The sequence below is a fragment of the Gracilinanus agilis genome, chromosome X (genome assembly GCF_016433145.1).
Source record: "Gracilinanus agilis isolate LMUSP501 chromosome X, AgileGrace, whole genome shotgun sequence".
NCBI lineage: Eukaryota > Metazoa > Chordata > Mammalia > Didelphimorphia > Didelphidae > Gracilinanus > Gracilinanus agilis.
The window spans coordinates 74,236,013-74,259,880 of NC_058136.1; the positions used below are offsets into that span (position 1 = coordinate 74,236,013).

The 23,868-nt window shown below is 46.6% G+C and overlaps 1 protein-coding gene across 1 annotated transcript; it reads left to right on the forward strand.

The window, feature by feature from the left end:
• The first annotated feature begins 1,079 nt into the window (after positions 1 to 1,079).
• On the forward strand, positions 1,080 to 23,217 carry FAAH2 (fatty acid amide hydrolase 2). The gene is made up of 10 exons (XM_044682929.1): positions 1,080 to 1,240; positions 1,702 to 1,838; positions 2,392 to 2,601; positions 7,286 to 7,405; positions 8,749 to 8,884; positions 13,021 to 13,138; positions 19,054 to 19,173; positions 19,697 to 19,808; positions 20,908 to 21,102; positions 22,505 to 23,217. Exons 1-10 carry the CDS (start codon positions 1,080 to 1,082, stop codon positions 22,678 to 22,680), a joined length of 1,485 nt encoding a protein of 494 aa, XP_044538864.1. The 3' UTR covers positions 22,681 to 23,217.
• Positions 23,218 to 23,868: the final 651 nt, after the last annotated feature.

Genomic DNA, 23,868 nt, shown 5'->3' on the forward strand with positions numbered 1-23,868 from the left:
CTCCCCACCAGCCCCATACTACTACTATCTGAGTTCTCTTATCCTACTTCTCTCGATGCCATTCTTTTCTCCTCCTCTTCTCTCTGTACTTTCGGTCTTTTAGTAAATATTCCTTCATGCCCCACCATGTGCCTGGCCCCACCTTTGGAATGTGGGGGAGAGAGGGGGAGCCACCGAGAGAGGGGGTGGCCTCCGGGAACCTGGCTGACTTCCATTCTTGAGTAAAGATGGCTTTCTTTGCTTTTCTGTCATCTGTTTCTGCCCCCCTCAACAGAAGCTGTTGTTGACCAGCCTTCTGACTGGTCCCCCCGCCTGCCCATCCCGTCCCTCTCTACTTCATGCTACACGGTCCTGCGGTTCAAATCTTCCCAAAATATCAACTTCCTAGTCAAGGGTCCCCCCCCCCCCGCCTCCAGAATACAGGTCAGACCCCCACCTCTGCGATGGTCAAGCCGGCCTAGCTGAGCAACAAAGGGACCCTGAGGGATAGGCAGGAGGCAGTGTGTGCCCGCAGGCAACTCCCCACCTCCACCCATCCCGGGACTGCTGGGAAGGTGAGCACCCCACCCCCAAGGCCACTGGCCCTGCTTCCTAAGCCAGCCCTTGAAGCACTTTCTATGGCTACAGCTTCTACAGGTGGGTCAAATCATTCACCATCACCTACGGATATGGCTTCATGAGTGAAAAGGACATCCAGGATGATACGTTCTGTTGGCCTTTGCTGCGGTGCCCCAAGAACTACTGGCTTTCCTGGCCAGCTTGTAACTGAAACCCACTCCCTGTCCATCCGTCCTAGTAGGAGGTGCGCTCCTTGTACACGGGACACTGTCTCCGGCTTGGTCGTTTGGCTATTTGAGTCTCCCTGGCGAAGTTTTTCATTCACTTTTGGCTCCCTTTCCTCCATCTTGCTTTATCGTCCTTTTGTGTTGTAGTACTTAGAGGTGACTCTGGGTTATAGCTCTCTGGGCCCCATCCCGAGGCCCACTAGACGGTCTCAGTCCCTCTTGTATTCTTGGCTGTGCCTGTTCTGCCTCTCACGGTGCCCTTGCTTAAGGTAGGTGCTCCATAAATCTTCCTGCATGGACCCATTGATTGAAGACTCTGCCAAAGATGCTGCTCGCTCCTTGATGTGGGGTGCTTTGTTTTTAATTCGGCAGGTGAAGTGTATAGATGTCATCGATGCATATATTGACCGAATAAAGGAAGTAAACCCATTGATCAATGCAATTGTCAAGGACCGGTGAGTCGGAGTCCTTATCATTGGAATTCCTTCCAAAGTGTGTGGTCTCCTCTTAGTGATGGCTATGAGTTCCTCCTTGTCCAGGGTGGGTCCCTCCCTGACCCCAGCATTTCCTAGCACAGTTACCAACCACAAAAATGCTTGGGAAAGCAGGAGGAGAAGGTGTTTGCCCATCTCGGGTCCCTTCTCTTCCTCGTTGTACTCGTCGCCTTGCCATATCTCTTAAGGTTCGAGTGACCCTTAAGGGGCTTGCACGATTGAAAAATCAAATTGCTCCTCCCAAGAGTAGTCCTTCCCTTCGGGGATTGAAGACATCGAAAGAGAAGTTCCGAAAAGCTCCAATGGCCTGCCTTAGAGCAGCAGAGCGCCATTCAGACCCTCCTGATCCTCGAGGCACTCTTGCCTACCAGTTTCCACGTTTTGATGCCTTTCTGTTAAATGAGAGTCTTTTTCCTTCCCAGATTTGAGGCAGCTCGGCAAGAAGCTCTGGAAGTAGATCACTGGCTCTCTAAGGAACAAGAAGATGAAACAACACTAGAAAAGAAACGGCCCTTTTTGGGGGTCCCTTTGACTGTCAAGGAAGCCTTTGAGTTAAATGGTATCCTTGATTTTTCCCAAGGGGGGCCATTTGGATTGAACTTAGCCGTGATATGTGCATACACACACACACACACACACACACACACACACATATATATATATATATATTTCCCTGATCCTCTAGGAGAAAGGTCAAGCATGAATAAAGTGCCTACGATGTGCCAGCCATTCATGCTAGCTGAATGCCATACGAGGCAATTTTGTGGAGTGGGAGGGGCGGGAGATGACAACCAGGAGCTGGGGGGATCCTGTAGAAATTAGCTTTATAAAGTCCTGAGTAAAGTAGGTGTACATTCCAGTTCTGGAAGGCATCACGGGCAAGGGCTTGGCGAGGCTAAATGCATTGTCCCGTGGAAGGGCAAGGTTTGGAATTGCCCATCCCCCAATGGCTTGGGTTCCGTTCCACTCCCTAGTTTGGGGCTTTCGTGTGTTCTTTGAAGTCCCTGGGCATATAGGCAATTAGCCCAACAAAAGAAGGCCGTCTATTTTTCACATTTCACTGCAGACAGCCTGAGAGTTGAAGCTGGTCTGTCCTGTCTTTGTCCTTCTAGGAATGCCCAATTCTTCTGGCCTGGTGAACCGGAAGGGCGTCATCTCCACAACTGATGCCGCAGTCGTGGCATTGTTGAAGGAAGCTGGTGCTATTCCCCTTGGAGTGACCAACTGCAGTGAGCTCTGCATGTGGTACGAGTCCAGCAACAAGGTTTATGGCAGAACCAACAATCCATATGATGTACGGCGCATTGTGGGAGGGAGTTCCGGTGAGTTAGAGTTTGAGTTAGCGTGGAGGAAGTAATGCATTAAGACTGGGAAGTCAAGGAAGGATCAATCGATCAGTAAGTCTTGATCAAGGGCCTTCTAGGTGCCGGCCACTGTGCCATGTGCTCGAGAAACAAATAAGTCCCTGCCCTCCAAGAGCTCATAATCTTTTCCTTTTAAGCCCATACCTTCTGTCTTGGAATGGATACTCAGGATGGGTTCCAAGGCAGAAGAGTAGTAAGGGCCGGGCAATGGGGGTGAAGTGACTTGCCCAGGGTCACATGGCTTAGAAGCATCTGAGGCCAAATTTGAACCCAGGACCTTCCATCTGCAGGCCTGGTTCTCTATTCACTGAGCCACCCAGCTGACCCAAAGAACTTAGAATCTAACGGAGCTGACAAACGATTGTGTTTGCCCAATTGGTCTGACTTCTCAGCTACGTTCAGAAAGGCTTTTCAATACAGATGTAAACTTCTCCAAGACATCGGTTTAGGGTGGTGGTTTTTCTGATATTCAAAGACTTTCTAGCTTTAGAATAGGATTCGGTTGCTAACTTTTTACTGGCTGCCCGTCGGATAGCTGGGATTGTGCTTTCCTTGATTTAAAAGTTGCTGTTACGTTTTGTTTTTATGTTGCCTTCCTTTCTGATTCACTCTCTTATTTTGAAATTGCGTTCTTTATTGTGACTTCGGCAAGCACTTTTCAAACATACGAAGTAGAACAGAACTAGAGGATCACTGGGGACGACCTGAATGTCTTATCGCCAGTTTCCTTTTAAAACGTCTATGAGAAGATGTCCATGCTACTTTGGGCCCCTTTTCATGTTTTAAATTAATGAGCATTTCCTTTTGCTCCCTCCCACCCCACCCCAAAGAGAAATAAAGAAACCACTAATAGCAGATAAGCAGATTCAGACAAAACAAATGCCCGCATTGATCATGCCAAGAAATGTATGTCTCCTTCTACACCTTGCCGCTATCACTAAATAATAATGATAATAGTAGCTAACGTTTACATAGCCCTTACTTTGAATGTGCCAGGCACTGCACTAAGCACTTTATAAATATTATCTCATTTGTTTCTCATGACAACCCTTGGAGGTAGGTGCTATTATGATCCTCATTTTACAGATGAGGAAACTGAGGCAAACAGGTGAAGTGACTTGCCCAGGGTCACACAGCTAGGAAGGATCTGAGGCTGGATTTGAATTCTGGTCTTCCCAACTCGAGGATCAGCACTCTGTACACTATGGTAACAACCCCCTGCTGCCTCATTACTTCTCTGTTAAGGGACAAGAGGTTTTCTTCATCTTGAGCCCTCTAGAATCCTGATTAGTCATTGCATTGATCAGAGTTTTTGTCCAGTCCCCAGAACAAATAATACATTTATTTATTTGTTTGTTTGTTTTAAAAACCCTCACCTTCCATCTTGGAATCAATACCGTATATTGGCTCCAAGGCAGAAGAGTGGTAAGGGTAGGCCATGGGGGTTAAGTGACTTGCCCAGGGTCACACGGCTGGGAAGTGGCTGAGGCCGGATTTGAACCCAGGACCTCCCATCTCTAGGCCTGGCTCTCCATCCACGGAGCTACCCAGTTGCCCCCAACAAATAATATTTTTAAAGGAAAAAAAAGAGGAGGAAGATTTTTTTTTAACTAGCAAAACCAATCAATACATTAAAAAAGGCTGAAAATATGGCTCTCGGCAAAGGAGTGAGGTGGCCGTATCATGTCCTAGCCTTTCTCTGGGGCTATGCTCGCACTTTGTAATTTTGCCGCCTTTGCTTTTGATTGTTTTGTGATTTGGTTATTTGAATTTCCATTGCTGTATAGTCATTGTGTAGAGTGCTTTCTTGGCTCTGATGACTTCCCTCGGCATCAGTTCGGGTAGGTCTTTCCAGGTTTCTCTGTATCCATCCTACACATTATTCTTACAGCACAGTCAAAGAATTCCATTATATTCATGGACTGCAAACGTGTTTAGCTATTCCCCAACTGAGGAGCATCAATTTTGTTTCCAAATGTCACAAAAAAGATTTTGGTGTATGTGGGGACTTTCTTCCTACCGATGGCCTCCTTGGTGTAAATGCCTGGTAATAAGATCCTTGGGTCAAAGGATGTGGACATTTCAGTCACTTTGTTTGCCGAATTCCAAGTTGTTTTCCAAAACGGTTGTTAAATTTCACAGCCTCACCCACAGTATTCCGGGGTGCTTTCTTTCCTCCAGTCCTTCCAAACATTTTCTATTCCCTTCTTCCATCATCTTTGTCAATTTGCAGGGTATGAGGTGAAACTTCAGGGTTGTTTTGATTTTTCAATTCTCTTATTATTAGTGATTTAGAGCCTTCTTCTTTTGAAAACTGTTCGTATCCTTTGATTACTTATATATAGAGGAGTACCTTTTGATTAGGTATATATGTATATGCCAGCTTTGGCAAAATATTGGTATGCATGCCTGGCTGGCATGGGGCAGAGGGAACTGCTCCATTTCCCCCTCTTCCCAGAGCCTGAGGACATTTTTACATGCCCCACCCCTCTGCCCAGCCACCCAAAGCAAGCACTTCCTCCCTCTGCTCTCTGGGGTAATGGAGGGGGCTCACAGGCAGCTTGAAGTTGCAGTTTGGGCACACGAACTTGAAAACGTTTGCCAATGCTGGTATATATGAAAACATTTGCCAGTGCTGGGATATACACATTTTTATCTGTTGTTTATCTATGTTGGATAAGAAACCCTTACTCTGATAAAATCAGATACATTTTTCCCATTCTACCACTTCCTTTCTAAACTTAGATGCATTAATTTTGTTTATCAGAAGCCTTTCAATTTCATATAAACAGAATTATCTATTTTATCTTTGGAAAAGTTCTTTTATCTTTCAAAGTTGTTTGTCTTTCAGTGTTATTGTTATAGTTCTGCTCATTTCCTCTCCAAATGCCAGTCTATACCTCTTCTCTGGTTTCTCTGGAATAGTTAAAAACAACTTTGAAAGACCTAAGAATAGTGATTAATGCAGTAACCATTTCCTAGGGGCATCTAGATGGCACAGTGGATGGAGCACCCAGTAGGCCTAGAGATGGGAGCTCCTGAGTTCAAATTTGGCTTCAGACCTTTCCTAGCTGTGTGACCCTGGGCAAGTCACTTCACTCCATTGCCTAGCCTTTATTACCCTTCTGTCTTAGAGTTATTAGTAGGACATAAAGTAAGGGTTTTAAAAAAGGAACCATTTCTTATGGTGTGATAGTATTCCATTACATTCATTTACCACAATTTGTTCGGCCATTCTCCCATTGGGAGAGGCCTCCTTAGTTCTCAGTTCTTTGCCACCACAAAAAGAGCTGTGAGAAGTAAATACTTTTGTGCACGTGAGTCTTTTCCCTCTTTAATTGCTCTCTGTGGAGTATAGGCCTAGAAGTGGTATCATTAAGTCAGAGGCCATGAACAATTTACTAGCTTTTGGGGCATAGTTCCAAACTGCTTGCCAGAATGTCTGCGCAATTTCAGAGCTCGTGCTTGTATGCTTTATAATGTGCTTGTAATGGATGTGAGGTACCTGCGTTCCTTCAGCCTCCCAATATTGGTTACTCGCCTTTTTGGTCAACTTTGCCAATGAAATGGTATGAATAGAAGCTCAAATCCACTTGTTCCTTTCAAAGTCATCCTGCTGCATCTGCATTGCCTTTTGAACATGCTTCTGATCTCTTCTGAGCATTCAAAAAAGGCTTCAAGAACCTGCTATTCATCTATCTGCCTATTTATTTATTTTAAACCTGGAGTTAGGTGACTTGCCCAGCGTCACACAGCTAGGAAGTGTCTGAGGGCAGATTTGAACCCAGGACCTCTCATCCTCAGGCCTGGCTCTCTATCCACTGAGCTAGCTAGCTGCCCCCTATTCATCTATCTCTCTGTCTGTCTGTCTGTCTGTCCATCTGTCCAACCAATTATATCTATCCATCTATCTATCTATCTATCTATCTGCACTATGGCTAGTTCCCCCTTTTCCATCCATCCATCCATCCATCTATCTATCTATCTATCTATCTATCTATCTATCTATCCATCTATCCATCTATCTATCTATCAGCACTATGGCTAGTTCCCCCTTTCCTCTCCCACATCCCTTTCCCCTGAAATAAAAAAAAAAAATCGCAGTCCTTGTAATAAATGAATCTTGTCCAAGCAAACAAGTCCCTGCATTTACCACGTACAGAAATGCACGGCTCAGTCAGTTTCTTCCGTGTGACCTCGGGAAGCCAATGGGTAGAAGTTCGAGGTGGGTCACCTTTTGGATTCGACAGAAGGAAAGATGTCGTAACGATTCCAACAATTAAAAAACAAGGTTCACAATGAACCTGAGCTGCCCCCAAATGGAATGAATTGCCTCAGCTTGGGAAGGAGTTCGCTGGCTTTCGGAGTGTCCAGGCTGAGGCTGGGTAACCGCTCGTCAAAGCCATCATGGAAGGGAATCATGCTTCTCCCACAGGCAGGAAGCAGTTGACTATAAAGGTCCTTTTGGAGTCTAAAATGCTAGAAAGGGTCTCTTGGGCACGGGGCATGTGCAAGCTTTGTGGCGGGCTGGACGTCATGGGGAGACAAAGTGCTTTACTCCTCCGAGATAGCCCCTACATCCCAGTGGGATCCAGGAGCCGGTTTCTTTGTTTGCTTGAAGGCTTCTTTCTTGGGTTTTCAGGAGGTGAAGGCTGTGCTCTAGGAGCTGCTTGCTCAGTGATCGGCGTGGGCTCGGATATTGGTGGCAGCATCCGGATGCCAGCTTTCTTTAATGGTATCTTTGGACATAAGCCTTCATCAGGTAACATTTATCTGGGGCTGAGAGCAGGGAGGGATACGGGGGAAGAGAAACGTTACCCTCCAGCAGGAGGAAGATTAGGCCCTATTACAGGGGGGTGATGTTTTCCACAACTAAGCAATATGCGTTAGGAGCTGCTAGCTGGCAGAGTGCATAGAGACACTCCTGAAGACGGGAGGTCCTGGATTCGAATGTGACCTCGAGTCACTTAGCCCCCATTGCCTAGCCCATACCACTGCTTGGAACGGATACTTGCTAACAGTTCTAAGGCAGAAGGCGAGGGTTTAAATATGCATAGGGTTTCCAGAATGGAAACTCAGATGCCGTTGTGATTCCGGACACGAAGCACTCTAAGCTAGTTCTGCCTCTTCAGTGCTTACTGAGTGCTGAGCACACCACAGGGAAAGAGTGTTCGTTGATCAACACAAATGGAAGGTAGAGAAGATGGGCGACAAAGTGGGTTCTGGGAGGAGAAAAGGAAGCGAGTCGACTAATTTAGCACAAATGCCAAAGAACAACCTCAGACATCTGCCCAGTTGTTGCAAGGAAGATATCGACTGCCTGTGTCCGGGCAGAGGGTTGGGTTAGGAGAGACAAGAATGTCTGGGGGAAAGGTGGCCCGCCTTCGGGAACACCAGCAACTCCTGGGGCGAGGCCAGTAGACGTGCAGCCCCTTGAAATACAGAGTCGAGCAATGATCTGAGGCCAGCTCCATCGACAGAGAAAATCAGCGGTCATTGACGGTGAACTAGAAGCACGCCTGCAGAAGAGACCGTGCCAGAGGTTTTCAGGGTTCCATGTCTAGGCTCTGGTTGAGGCTAGGGCCGGGGGGCAGGGGCCTTCCAGTTCGCCGAAAGCCCATGTTATTGCCTGCCCATTGAATTTGTGAGCCTGTCCCAAACGGGCAAGGTGGTCGACCATGTAGCTGAAACCTCATTTCCTCCCTGCCGCCTTCCTCAGAGGAGCTTTCTCGAAATCCGGTGGCTTTGGACCGCCAGGAGATGAAGCGAGTGGATTGCAAATGAACGAGTTCTAATGGGCTACCTGGCTGGGAAGAAGTCTTAGGCCATCCCATTGGTTTTCCTCTGGCTACTTTTTAGTGCACTTCCCTAGAGGACTGTGCCTTGGACCAGCCCCCGGCCCCTCTCTATTTCTCTTTATTTTAGTAGAGCTAAAGCCATCTTTCTCCTCTGGGCCTCGCTTCAGGTTCAGCTGCGGTCGGCCACAGTGTGGCCTTTAGCTCCACAATGGAGCCTGTGTGGGGAAACCTGCGTGGAGTCAGCTGGAGAGCCTGGGGCTAGGAGGGAAGGGCCTTCCCACGCTAACCTACATGCCTGTGCTTTCAGGAGTGGTCTCCAATGCGGGGCAGTTTCCCGTGGCCATGGGAGCCCAGGAAGAGTACCAGTGCACAGGACCCATGTGTCGCTATGCTGAGGACTTGGAGCCCATGCTGAGAGTCATGGCAGGACCTGGCATCCATAAGTACCTTCTTGACATTACCTTATCCATAGCTGTCTATTCCATTTCCGCTTCCTTTAGGCTAACAGTACCTGGCATTTCAGCCAAAGGTTAGAATCTAAGTAGAGCCTCCTCTCATTTGAGAGATCGCTGCTGCACGTACATACTAGTAGGATTCTCATTTTCCAAATGAGGAAACCGAGGTTGCAAGAGGTATTGGGACCAGTGTGTGGTCACTTGGCTAGTAACTGTCAGCACTGGGATTGGAACCCAGGCCTCTCCTGATTCTATACGTCGATCCTTAAGTTGCATGACCTCTCAATGCCTTTGACTCAGTTTACACATCTGTAAAACAGAGGTGCTGACTCTTAGCCTCTAGCAAAGAAATAAGCCCGTCTGGGAATGTTGATCTGGGGGGAGCTTCCTAAAGAAGGGGCTGGATTCCAAATTGGCTCTCTTTCTTTGGGGGAATGAATTCATTTCCTGGCTGGCCCTCGCACTCCGTGGTTCCCTTAGCTCTCCCACTTCAAACTCTGGCTGAAGGAGGTTCTAAAGGAACCAGTTGCTAGCAGGTTCTCTGGTCAATTCAACAACAATGGGGTTGTGCAGAGAGGAGGGAGGAGGGCCTCTTGCTTTGGGGACCTCCTAATGAGTCTTGGCTCATTGCATTGATGGACTTTCTTTGGGCTCCTGTAAATCCCCCCTCGGGTGCTCGCCTTTGCTTATATCATCTCTACGCAGTCTTGGTCTTGTACCAGCCTGACTTGGCCATGTACCAACGGCCACATTTCCATCCTTTTCTATCCTCACTGAAGTTGTTTTTGCTTGTGTCTCAATGATTCCATTCTTGGGAGCTTTGGTCCTGGCTTGGGCCAATGGCATCACAAGATGGGGGTCGTCGGATCCTCCCTGGTTTCACTCTTAGCCCTTTGGCACTCCCCCCTTGAACCTGCCTCCATCCTGCCCTTGCTGTCTGCCCTTCCTCCCTGGCCACAATCAGGTCCAGGGCACGAGTTCTCTTCCGCACCTCCGAAAGGCCCAAACTCTCCTAAAAGCAAGTGTCTAGAGCAGGGGTCGGCAACGTCTGGCTCTCGAGCCATATCTGGCTCTTTTGAGGGCCGGATAGGGCTCTTTCTGCAGGAGCCATAAAGTCTGTTTTTTTCAGGCGCTGTTACAGGAGCGGCACTGGGAGCTCTGTACGGCTCTCACGAAATGACATTTTAAAAAAGGTGGCGTTTATGGCTCTCACGGCCAAAAAGGTTGCCGACCCCCGGTCTAGACTTATCAGCAGCTTTAATTTGAGAGGAAGAGGGTTCTAGCGAAAGTCTGAATAGTCAAAGGCCCTTCTAGCCCCACATTATCATGCTTCCCAGCTCGAACTGGCTCATGGGAGCAGATTGTTCAATTTCAAGTGTGACTTTTTACACTTGAAAATCCCGTGGCCAATCAGGGCTTAATCTATTGCTCTGTTCATTGTTTCGGCTTAACAAAGGGGCAGAGAAAGTTAATAATGGAGATTCGGCTTCAAAGTGTCTTGTGCATAGTTGGTTTCGTTGGGGTTTTTTGGAGAGCTGGTCGTAAAATATTTACCAGCACACCCCTGCTCTGTGTTTAGTTTGTGGGTGGTTTCTCTGTAACTCCTCATCTAATTCCACTTTCTGCTCTGATAGATCACGCACTCTCTAATGGCAAGACAACTTTGGTTTTCACCGTGTTGACTCATTCAAATACACCAGACTATGCACTTTCCCCTCGAATTCCTGGGTTAGAGGTGGAGAGCGTAAAAGAACCTCAGCTTGTCTGACTCCAAATTCGGTGCTCTTTCCGCTAAGCCATTCTATACTTGCTCTGGAGGGGTTTGAGGATCAGAAGAAATAAGGGCAAGTGCTCTGTAACCATGGAAGCTCTATTAAAATATCTCTTCCCACGAGTAGTAGCGCTGGGAGTGGTGGCAGAATTTCTTCTGCGTACTATCTAGTCCAGCCTGAACCTGAACAAGAATTCGGGGTGGGACATCCTTGGCAGATGGTCTTCTAGCCTTGCTTCAAGATCTCCCGTGAGGGGATCCTGTTCCATCCTCTCTGGCAGCTGTAGCCAGAAGGTTTTCCCGGCTGCATTCTCCCTCTCTTGCTTGTGCCCACAGTCCCTGGTTCCACTTCCCGGGACCAAGCAGGACAATGTTCTGTTCCTTCCTAATTGGCAACCCTTCTTCACATCCCCAGGCCCTTCAGCTGATCCGGGCATGGGCTTTCTTCATCCTCCTCCTTCCTGTCCTCTGGACACTTGCCAGCTGCACAACGTGCTTCCTCCAGTGGGGCCCTAGGCACTAGGGTGGGACAGACCCAGGCCAGAGTGGGAGAAGCCCACTCTAGAGCTGCGGGAATCTGGGGCTGTTGGAGCAGAGGGAAAAGTGGAGATAAAAGGAGGCAAGAAGCTGACATTAACGGAAGACTCGAACTTTGGGGCTATTTTTGCCTGAGCGGGATGGGCACAAGGTACTTGCAAAAGTCCCTAAAGCTCCCTGAAATGGGGACCCTTTGTTCAGAGGCAAGATGGCCTTAGAAGAACAAGCAGAGCCCAGTGATGGGGAAGTGGGTTGAGTGAGGGGAGGCTGCCTCCACACACCCTGGAACATCAGTCCTGGAATCTTCCCCTCCACATGAATACATTAGTTATGTCCAGAAGTGAGCCTCTCTGAACCTCAGTTTCTTCCTCGGCAAAGTAGGAGTGATCCCTGTAGTATCCACATGCCAAGGTAGCTGTTGTAAGGCTGCAATGTGATCGTATATTGATGCGCTTTGTTGTTCCGTCGTGACCCTGTGCCCCACAGCACATCCAAGCTGGCAAAGATATTGGAAGGGTTTGCCATTTCTTTCTCCATTTGGTAAATCTTAACCAAAAATGGAAAGGACGCTCCATCCAAAGTCAGAAGACCTTGGTTCAAATCCCACCTCTGACTCTTATTACATGTACAGTTATCACATGCATATCAGGCATGTCGTTTAGCCTCTGCAGGCCTCCGTTTCCACATCTGTAAAATGAGATAATTAGACTAGATGAGCCGAGAAGTCCCTGTCAGCGATAGAACTCAAATCCTGTCATTTTCTATAAATATCCGTTATTAAATTGGAGAGAGCAAGCAGTGGAGGAAAGTGAGAGAAAAGAATCAGCAGGAAAACGCGGTTGATCTTCAAAACGTGGTCCTATTCTCTCTTGTGGGACCCACCTAGTGAGCCTGTCATTCCAGTGAGATGTGTAACTTTAGCAGTGAAAGAGCTCATCTAACCCTGCACCCACTCTGCCATTAGGGAGCAAGAAGGAAGTCCCAACTGGTCAGTACTAGGTGGTTGGGCCTGTGGAACAATCGGAGCTTTCGTGTGCTCTTCTAGTCTGTGTCTGTACAAAAAGTACAGTCTGTTTTTTAAAAACGCCACTTGGCCATCTGGTAGCCCGAGACGACTTACAACCACGGCTTACAGCGTGAAAAATCACGTGATCAGCTTGGCTCTGTAGGAGAAGGACTGGTGTGGGGAGACACTGCAGGCAAGGAAGCTGGCTGGGAAGCTCTAGAGCTAGTCCAGGGCCTAGGTGATGAGAGCATGAGCAAGAGCTGTTAAGAGTGTAAAGGGGAGCAGATGCCACCAGAGCGAGATTGGAGAGGCGAAATAACAAGGACATAGCTGCTGGCTGGAGATGGAAGATGGCAGGAGATGTCAAGGTTAGTTGGCTACAAAACAAAATGCTTCAGGCATACCCAGCTTTCATTATTGTTTGTTCCTGTTGGGTAGTCAACAACAGACTCGGCCCACTGATGATTCTCTTCTTGCCTCTACGATCTCTCGGTGATCCAATCTGCAGGGGCAGATAGGAGCTCTGTCATAGATCGGATGTTGTTGTTTTCCCCACAGCCATGCATTCAGGGCTCCTGCCTTCTTTTGTCTCTCTGACCGAAAGTGCTGCCCTTCCCCGAAAGCTTAGCTTCGCTGCCTTTCTCTACAGTTGCTTTAGGCATGCCAGGCCCCTTGGTTTGGGGAGAGCTCACTATTTCAGAAGTGGAAGATTCTGACAATCATGCAGAAAATATTTTACCGCTCAGTAGTTTAGGCAGTGGGAAGAGGCAGAGAGAAAGCTTTTCTCAAGACTCCTTTCCTTCACCTTAGGTTAAAGCTGGATAAAAAGGTTCCGATACACAAAATAAAATTCTATTGGATGGAACATGACGGGGGCTCGATTTTAGTGTCTCCAGTGGAACCAGAACTACTTCAGGTCCAGAAGAAGGTAAGCCGGAGCAGGATGACAGTCGTCACCTAAGAAGTGACATGCCATGTGTATATTTCTTCTTCTTTTTCTGGCTGCTAGTCCGAATGCCAATGGCAGACATATGAGTCATACTGTCCAAAGCCAAGTTGAACTGTTTGGATGCCATCTCATATGATTCTAGCAACAGCGCTATCAGATTTACACTCCAGCTTCAACTAAAGTAATTAGTTGTATGTGCATGTATGTATGCAGCAGAGCAGCTAGATGGGGCAGTGGATAGAGTACCAGGCATGGAGTCAGGATGACCCGAGTTAAAATCTGACCTCAGACACTTCCCAGCTATGTGACCCTGGGCAAGTCACTTCCCCCTGTTTGCCTCAGTTCCTCATCTATAAAATGAGCTGGAAAAGGAAATAGCAAGCCACTCCAGGATCTTTGCTAAGAAAACCCCAAATGGAGTCACAAAGAATCAGACACAACTAAAATGACTGGATCATAGCATACATGTAGCAGAGAGAAGTCTTAAGTTCATAGAACTAGAGTTCAAAAGGACCTTAGAGTGGCCTATAAGCGTAGCTCCTCACTTGAGTTCTGTTTTGAAAAATGTTTTCTGTGTGGCCCTGAGCAAGTCACTTAACCTTAATTGCCTAGCCCTTACCACTCCTGTGGCAAAGAATTAATACTTAATATCGATTCTAAAACAGAAGGTAAGGGTTTAAAAAAATGTCTTCTTGATGCCTATTCCCATTTTGTTTTAATCACAAATAGACACGAATAAGGGCAGATCTAAATATTTGAAGAAATATGAATTGCTCATGGATAGGCTGAGCCAGTAAAAGAGAAATGATGATACTCCCTACATTACTTTACTTCTTCAGTGTCATACCAATCCAGTTGCCAAAAAGTTACGTTATAGAGCTAAGGAAAAAACATTATAACCAAATTCATCTAGAGCAGTGATTCCCAAAGTGGGTGCTGCAGCAATCTAGGGAGCGGTGATGGCCACAGGTGCATTTATCTTTCCTATTAATTGCTATTAAAATTTAAAAAAAATTAATTTCCAGGGGGCTAAGTCATATTTTTTTTGGATAGGGGGTGGTAGGCCAAAAAAGTTTGGGAACCACTGATCTAGAGGAACAAAAGTTCAAGACTATCGAGGGCATCAGTGAAGGATGGAGAGGGAGCGGGGCCTGGCAAACTATACTACACAGCCATAATATTGAAACAATTTGGTACTGGGTAAGAAAAAGAGTCGTGGAACCCATTATGTACACAATATGCAAAAGCAAATGAGCACAGTAAACCTAGTGTGTGATAAACTCAAAGAGCCCAGCTTCTGGAGTAAGAACTCACTATTCAAGAAAACTTCTGGGAAAACTGGAAAGCAATGTGGCAGAAATATACATGCACATATACATAAATACATACATGTAGTTTCTTTATCCAATTTGTGCCCAGTTCTTTGCTGTAATTAAAAAGGCTGCTATTCATGTTTTGATATGAGTATTTGATTTGATATTGATACTTGCTCTTTATATCTTTGACTTCCTTGGGTTAGATGTCCAGTAGTGTGATTGCCGTGATAAAAGGTGTGGTCAGTTTAGTCATTTTTCTTTAATAACTCCAAGCTGAAATCCAAATTACTTAGACCACTCATTCATAGCTTCATTCAAAACGCATCAGTGTGTTTGTCTTCCACAGTCCTTCCAATTTCTTTCTTTTTTTTAATCTTTGCCAGCTTATATAGAACGATGTGATTTTATCTGCATTCAGAACATGTTTTTTTGTAGTTGTAAATTTTATTTTGAAAGCAATTCATATTATTCGACTGCTTATCCTCTGGGGAATAACTTGACTTGATGTATTTGTGCCAATTCCCTATATAGTTTGGATATCAAACTTTTATTGGTGACATTTGATGAAAATATTTTTCCTATTCTACTGTGTCTCTTCTAATTCTGTCTTCATTGATTTTATCTGTGCAAAAAGATTTTTCATTTTATGTAGCTGAAATTGTTTTTTATATCTTGTGCCATCTCTTCTTTTCTTTGTTGGGCTACAAATTCTCCTAGCCCTCGTTGTAAGAAGTGCCAGAAGTGCTCATTTAAAATGGTTTCCATGATAAGAATTCATATTTAGGTTATATATCCATTTTGAGTTTATGTTAGTATATGGTATAGGTGGATGATCTCATCCTATTTTCTGCCAAACCAGTTGTCAGTTTTTCCTGCTGTTCTTGAGTTTAGCAAATGTTGTTCTTCTGTTTTAGATTGTTTATGTTTCTTGCTTGTCTAGTTTGTCCCATTAATCTACTTTCTCTCTCTCTCTCTCCCCCTCCTTAATGCCAAGTCACTACCTCCTTTGTTCATACTTTTCCCCTCTCATTATATCCTTTGCGATTCTAGACCTTTTATTTCTCCAAGTGAATTTTGTTGTGATTTTGTCTAGTTCTCCAAAGTGTCTGCCAGGTGATGTATTTGGTTTAGCCCTAAATCTCTAAATGAATTTAGTCGATGCTATGTATGGGCTCGGATACTGGTGGGACACTAGCTAGGATAACTGTGGCAAGGGAAGCTGTGGTGCCAATCCAAGGCAATTCGGGTTAACTTTGCCCCTAGATGAATTCGCCTGGGATCCAGCTGTGAGCCCTTTGGGCAATAAGAATCCCAAAGTCTCTCTCAGTCAAATCCAGTACCTGACCTGCCTGTAAGCAATTCTCCAAGACCGAAGTTATAATTGGGTCCGTGTTCTGTATCGGTTTCTAAACCAGAAGTGGAATCGTGGATCAATACCCGTATATTATACTCATACATGTTATGGCAGATGGTTTTCTAATAGAGGCTTCCCCGTCTCTGACAAGCAGCGTGATTGTGGTCTGAGGTCTCTGATTGGGTGGTGCCCTCTAGGAAACAGCCCAAGTATCAGGAAGAATCGATTCTGCTGCCTGCACTTAGACAGAGCGGGGCTAACGCGAGGGTAGGAGACCAGGGTCCCCAGTGTTAAGGAGCTTGCTCAGTTGGAACTGATTCTTGGTTACAAAAGCCGTAGGCAGTCAGTAAATGTTTATTAAGGGTCTTCTGTGGCCCTGTGCCAGTTGCTGGGGATACAGAAAGAGGCAAAAGACAATCCCTTCCCTCAAAGAACTTACAATCTAATTGGAGAGAGAGCATGTAAACAGATATATACAAAGCAAGCTATCCCCAAGATGAACAGGAAGTCATTGATAGAGGGAAGGCCCTGGAATTCACAGAGGTTGGGGGAGGCTTCCTGCAGGAGGTGGGGGAAAGAGGAGAGAATGGCTCATTTAGGACAAGTGGCCTGGGAGAGAATTGAGGGGGTCAAGGGATTAGAGGTCACAGGCTGAATGAAGACTAGGGTCTGGTAAGGGAAAGAAGGGCATGGAAAGCCAATAGATAAGAGTTGGAGAAGGGATTTCCGAATTCTGGAACATGGAAGCAATTCTTTTGTGAACAATAACAAGATTAAGGGTACCGTCTTCATTTGTGGTAAAGGTCCCAGGAGGCGAGTAGACTGAGGAGCTCAGCGGTTAGGGTATTTGATGAAGAGTCGATACGTATGAGGGCCCCCGGGGGGGGGGGGCAGAATATGGTGGGGGGAGGGGTAAGGGCGAGGGAAAAAAGAGCCAAGTCAAAGTTTGGGGCCAGAAGGGCTTCCATTGCGGGTGGAAATTGAATGCAGTTTATTGAATGGACAGCACAAGCTTATAAAGGCAAAAACTGCAAAGAAACTTTCTCATAACAAAAGTTAACATTGAGAGGGAGCCTTGAGCAAAGGACTACAGGAGGGGGTATGCGGGAAGATAACAGGAACTGAGAAAGGGGAGATACCAAGAGTCAGGTAGACCTATTTTTCTGCCTGGGAAAAGGTTATTACCTCCATCAGCTATCTTGTTGAGAAATGTGGAAACTGAGGGATCTTAGGCCTTTGTCTTACCCAGACCCTGCGGCCTCAGTCCTGACAGATATGTCTGTTGATGGCCCCAAGTATGGGGGCAGGAGTTGGGGAGAAGAGAAACACTGAAGGCCAGGCTCTGGGCTCATTGAGGAAGGAAGGAGAAAGATCTGCGGGTCTGTAAGCAACAGCTACTGGAGTTTTGATTGGGTGGGACATAGGAATGGTGTGAACTCAAAGGAGGGGGGGGTCACTTATTTATTTTTAACATCCTTCCTTTCTGTCTTAGAATCCATACTAAATATCAGTTCCAAGGCAGAAGAGTGGTAAGAATTAGGCAAAGGGGATTCAGTGACTGTGTCTGAAGCCATATTTGAACCCAGGACCTTCCTGGCCTGGTTTCCTATCCACTGAGCCACCTCGCTGCCCTGAGGAGAGGTTACTGAATGATGGAGATAGGGGAGAACCTGGGAGTTGCAACAAGGAGGTAAAGAGTGTTCTGACTCCCCCACCTTTACCAATCTGTTGAGGAGAGTGAGTGAAGGTGCAGCCAATACTGGAAAGAATGGCCAGGAACTCTGTCAGCAGGGAGAAGCCAGGCCTGGGCAATTGCTAGAAGCTGGAAGGAATGGGAGAAGAAAATATTTAAGATGGTGGCAAGGTTTTTGCTGCTAGAACAGGCATTCTGGAGGGCCCAGGAGAAGGGCTGGTGGGATTAGGTTGGAACTTGGAGGTGAGAAGGTCGAGGAGATGAGAATAAGGAACTGGGTTTGGATGATGAGCTACAGGAGTTCCGAATCACTAGCAAGGGAAGGGTCTGACCGGATGAGAGAATGTTCCTCATTGAGTGCAGGGTGTCACTTCCCAGAGGAAGCCGGAGATCCAGCTGGAAGTAAACACAATTAGAGAAAGGCCCCGGGTATTCCTCTAGATTTAGTGGAGGCCGCGTGGTCACGTAATGCCAACAGTCTGATCCAGGGGAAAGAAGCAAGTGTCAATTCAGAACTTTACTGTCTTTAGGGGATCAAGCAGAAGTCCAGGATAGATTGGTTCTGTTCTGGTTCTGGGGGCTTTGACGTTGGAGAAGAATCCCCAAGTGGAGAAAGGAAGAGGTGGAACTTGGAATTTTTCACCATTGGGATATTGAAGCCGAAGACCATACAGACAGACCCGGAAGAAGGAATCCTGGATGAGCCTCGCCCTTAGTTTAAATAGGCAAAGGAGAATTGAGATAGTGAAGTCAGCAGAACCAGGACAGAGTAACATCAATCACATGTGATGACCACCAGCGAATGGGTTAACTGGCATCAGCAATGAAAGGATCCAAGACAACAGCGAGGGACTCGTGAAGCCGACAGAGTCTGAATGCACCCCAAAGCATACCAATGATTCCTTCCTGCATTTTCTTCAATGTGGGATAGGTGGCTTCTTTGATAACATGACAAATACGGGAACATGTTTCGCACGATGGCACATGTCTCAAGTTGGGGAGAGGGGACAAGAGGGAGGGAAGAGTGTGGAGCAGAAAGGGTCAGAGAGCAATTGTTGGAAATCATTTCTACATACAACTTCAAAACATTACTGGAAAAAAGAAAGAAGCGTGTACGCAATGCAAACTCATGGAATCCTCTTCTCAGAGGTAACACTTTGCTTGCAGTGGAGAGAAATATCATCTGCGAGACGGAGTCTCATTGGGAGCCTGAAACGTCCTCCCGAACAAACCCTCAATATCAGGCTCGCAGTGCCTGCAGATTACTTTGGGCCCCGGAGGCCTGGAAAAAGGGTCCCTGGGCATGGCCGGTTCTGACCCAATAGCCTTAGCCTGGCAGCACTTCCGCCATTGTCTCTTTAGCTTGCAGCCGCAGCGGCGAGTTAGCTATTCGTTGTCTTTGGCGTCCATTGCTCTGGCAGGCTGAAGGATAAAAGCAAGTCCCCCCTCGTTGGAGCCCTTCTGTGTGAGCTCTCGTTTGCTCATTCTGACGTAGCCAGAGTTTTCAGCCGATCATTTTGTTTGTTCTTAGGTGGTGAGGCATCTCGAGACTGTGCTGGGCGCCTCCGTGCAGCACGTCCAACTGCGACAGATGAAATACTCATACCAGATCTGGGTCACTGTGATGTCGGCCAAGAACCAAGATGGCAAGGTAAGGCATCTCGGGCCTGGGGATCAGGACAGTGGATTTGCTCTGGCTGAGAATCCACCCCGCTTCATACCAGGGGGCACAGAAATGCTGATCGTTAAGCCTGCAATTTGGGTTTACAGTGACAGGGACTCGGAGGAAAGCTGCTCCTTCTGTGAACTTTTTTCTTCTTTCCCACAATTCTGTTTTCTCTCTCTTGGCAAACTTTATACTGATGTGAAAAGGCAGAGGCTTTTCTAATAGCGTTTGTGGTATGGTTCTCTGCTGGACGCCAGTCTTGGAATTGCAGGACTGGCCGTAGGTCAGGAGTCACTTGGGTAAAGGAAGCCACAGGCATTTCTTTTCTCCCGTAGACAAGAAGGATGGCCTGGTCACTCCCCCGGAAATAGGGATAGTGAGGGGAGTTCATTTCTTCAAGTGTATCTCTCTCCTTAGACTATGGATTGTGAGTTCTGAGGAGATTTACCTGACCCATTTGTGTCAAAACAAGGGTTCAACCATGTGTGTTTTGTTTGACAAATTCCAGGAGGCGGTGAAGTTCCTGGAGCTGCTAGGAGATCACGGAAAGCCTGTGTGGCCCCTCTGGGAACTGATGAAGTGGTTCCTTGGGATGTCAGCACACACCATCCCTTCTATTGGTATATCCAGCCATCTTCTCTCACAGGGAAACGGCAGCATGCAAGAAGCCTGAGCAAAATTTTTAATCCTGAAGGCCTTGAAAAACCTCCTTTTACACGAGATAAGGATAAGGAGAAAGATATGGCCTTGTGCGAATTGTGGGCGTGGCTAACCTGTCAGAGAGGTAGCTCACAATCTGAGGAGTGTTGCCAGAGTGTTACAATTTGTAAACTAGTTCCGCAAGGAAATGGGTTGAGATGGTAGGTACTGTCCTAGAAGGAAGAGAAAGTGGGTTGAGCCTGATTGTATTTCTAACGGAAGCCCCTGCGATCTCGCGAACCTGGGACGATGCTTTGCTTGGCCCCTCTAATACTGGGTGGTGGCAGTGATCGGCCAGACTTTTGTTGAGCCACAAGCTTGCCGTCTTTCTGGTCAGTGAAACTACTACCTATGGGTAGGCCACATTTTCTAGTTCCTGGAGTCAGGTTCTCAAGGCATCTCACTTCTATCCCTAATGCTAACCCCCTGAAGAGAGTGATCTGAAGAAAGTCACTCAGTCGCCCATTACTGAGACCATGGCTTCTTTTGTCTCTGCCTTCTCTTCCTCCTTCACCTCTGGAGAGTCCTTCCTTCCAGATGCATTTCTTCTCCATCGCCACTGGTACAACCCTAGTCTAAAGCCTCATTCCTAGGATGGCCTCAGTCTTCTTTTGGAAGAGTGGAGGGAGTAGCTAAGTTTCTTTTTGTTGTTAAGTTAGTCTGTAGGCAAGCCTCAGACGCTAGATATACTGTATCCCAGAGGATTTGGGCACAAAAATGCAGCCCCTGGTTGAAGCGTAGGATTCTCCAGCCACCAGGAAGAGGCAGCAGTGTAATGAACCCTGGGTCCCAAGCTGACGTGCTATTGAAAACTGCTTTGGTGGCAGAGAATCTTGAATCTGCCCTTCCTGGAGACGTGAGATGGTTTGTGCCATGGATAGAGAAAAAAAGAGGTGCTAAAAGCCAAGGAAGGTATCTTTGGAAGACCTGGATAATTCCCGTGAGGCAAAGTATAAAGAGCAGAGACCGTATGTGCAAATACTCTCCTAATCTCATATCAATTTTCATTATCGTCCATAGGTCTGGGCCTGCTGGAATCAGTTCTCAAACATGACCGTCAAACCAATACCAAGTTTGAAAAATTACGGCAAACTCTTTGGTCAGACCTTGTAGACATGCTGGGAAATAACGGAGTCTTCTTATACCCCTCCCATCCTAAAGTGGCTCCCAAGCACCACTTCCCTCTGACAAGGCCTTTCAACTTTTCTTACACAGGTGAGTTGAGTTGGAACTTCATGTGGATCCCAGCTTGGGAAGAGATACATTTGTCCACAGCACAGGCTGCTCATCTTTGGAGCTGTTGGAATCCAAGGGCTTCACAAGTGATTTCTCTGATGGCCTCGTAAAGCCAAAATTTGCCAACTTACCTGTTGGATACTGTAGAGGCTCAGGTGTCTTGTGCCTCTATCCATAACCATTCCGTCTGAAGTCGAATACAATCGTGAAGCGCCTTTCAGGCCTTGGAGAGTAGATTCAGTGGGGATGTTGGGCTCGTGTCTGAAGGGCCGCCGGGTGGAGGAGGGATTCGACTTGTACTGAAGGCTTCAGAGGAAGGAACCGGAAGCAAAGGATGCATGTGGCAAAGAGGTAGATTTAGACTAGAGGTCAGGAAAAACTTCCTGACAACTAGGGCTATCCCAAGCTGATACCTTCAAAGGTGGTGGGCTCCTCCTCCTTGAAGGTCTTTGGGCAGCACTCAGTGGATGTGTTATTAGCATTTGGATTTCATCCGTGTCAGGTCTCTTCCTACTCTCAAATTCTGTGATTCTATAGAACTGCCCAATTGGTGTTAGCACCACTGCCTTTTTTGCAATTCACGATTTCTCCGTTTTGTCCATTTTCCTGCTGCCTTCTTAATGTAGTAAGTTGGGTTTGTTTGCTTTTTTTTGCTATTGACATGTGTTTATTCTTTCATCACTACAACATTTTGACTTATTGAATGTTTCCCTTCACTTCCAGCTAACGTTTATGCTAGTGGTTTTTTTTATTCCAACGGGAGCAATGCATCTCTTATCTTTTAAAAAATCCACTTCCTCAAGGCATTTTAAGGGCTCCAAAACACACGTTACATTTGTAATTTAAATAAAAGATTTGGCAATACTTCAAACCTTCTTATCATATCACGTATCAGAACACGCTAAGCCTACCCAATCAAGATTTCCCCACTTTTCGCCCTCCCCTGCACTAGTTTGCTGGGATGGCCATGATAGAGTCCCCTCCTCATCCTCAGGCTGTGAGAATACACACCGATCACAAGATTCCCAAAGGACCATTTCTGAGTGTGCCTTTCTCCCCATTCTCCTCATCAGCAGACCTTCCCTTGTCACAAAACCCATGGCACCCGTGGCGGCCTATCTCACTTTTCTCGGGCCAAGCATAGTTTCATTTGCCTAGTTGGTATCCTCATCACGCCATGATCTCTTCATCACTATATGTCGTTTTGGGGAAAGTAACACAGTTGGCAGTCCCAAGTAATTATGATCTTTCCTTCTGTGCTGGTATCCCTCCTGAACTTAGAGAAAGCTGAACGGACAATGAAGTTAAGACTACACTTTTCTGGGAAGAAAGTGGAATGAACGACTCTCAAAAAACAACTGTGTTCTTCTGTTCCCTTTAGGTATCTTCAATGCCCTGGGCTTGCCTGTGACCCAGTGCCCACTTGGCCTGAACAGTAAGGGACTTCCTCTGGGTATCCAGGTGGTGGCTGGCCCCTTCAATGACCACCTGACTCTGGCCGTGGCTCAGTACCTGGAGAAGAGTTTTGGTGGCTGGGTCTGTCCTGGGAAGTCCTAGAGCGACCTTCCCGCAGTTCAGATTTAATCGATTTGTGGGTAACAAAGATTAGGAGGGACAACTACCGTTTAGTTTTAAAAACACCACGATACGCTCTTATGAGATTAATGGATCAAATCTAATAAGTGGGTGAAATATAACAATGACAAATGTAAAGTTCCATCCGGTTTCATGAATAAATGACACAACACAAAAACATGACTATTCATGTGAAAAAAGACTTAAGGGCTTTAATGGACTGCAATCATCTTAGGCTGCATTAATAAAGGCACATTGTTCAGGACATGGAACTTGGGGAGACATTGTATTCCTTCTAGACTCCGTTCTGACCAAACACTCTGAAGGGCTCTGTTCCATTTGGGCGCCACATTTGGGGCAAGATATTAACAAGCCTACATGTGAGATGCAAGGATGTAGAGACTACATGACGCAAGAGCGACCGAAGCACCAGGGAACGTGTAACCTTGCCCGCAATCTTGTGATTCTAAGGTTCCTCTCAATGTTCCGTTCCTTGGAAAGTCACTTTGCCACCTTTTTGGCTCAGGCCATGGTCACATTGGCTGGAAGAATCCTATCGTTAGTGCTGTAGCGAATCCTACTAGGAGGCACTGGGGTTTGTCCCTTCCTTGCATTTCTTACCTTTGGCCAACAGACTGGTAGTCTAGATCTCAGTAAAAAAAAGATGGCACCGCAGAGGGGAGGGGGAAATCCGTGAGGATCCGTGAGCGGAGCGCCTTCCAGGAGAAACTCCTGGCACAGTTTTTTTGTTGTGGTTGCCCAGTCATGACCCCATGGACCATGGCGCCCCAGGCCCTTCTGTCCTCCACCATCTCTCAAAGTCCATCCAAGTTCGTGTTCATTGTTTCCATGACACTCTTTCTCCATCTCACTTGCTGCTGTCCCCCTTCTCCTTTTGCCTTCAATCTTTCCCAACCCAAATGGCTAAATAGATTGAAAAGAACTTCCCCAAATTAAACATTCCTTTTGAGAAATAACCTTTGACACTCCCACACACCTTCCCGGAAAGAAGATGGCAGCCAACTCTAACTCAGTGCCCTCTTCCTTCCTGCTGGGGGCTTCTTCGTTAGACACAAGACCCCGCCACTTTTCAGCTCATAAAGCTAAAGTATGAGCTTTAGCTTTAAAAGATGGAGAGAAAAGAAGAGAGGAAACAGAGACTTAGCCAGC

Bases quoted from the DNA above. Each gene is read 5' to 3' on its own strand.
- FAAH2 (XM_044682929.1), top strand. From the start codon at position 1,080: ATGGACCCATTGATTGAAGACTCTGCCAAAGATGCTGCTCGCTCCTTG. The intron at 13,139-19,053 runs GTAAGCCGGAGC...GTTTGTTCTTAG, and splicing joins TACTTCAGGTCCAGAAGAAG to GTGGTGAGGCATCTCGAGAC. The intron at 19,174-19,696 runs GTAAGGCATCTC...GACAAATTCCAG, and splicing joins CCAAGAACCAAGATGGCAAG to GAGGCGGTGAAGTTCCTGGA.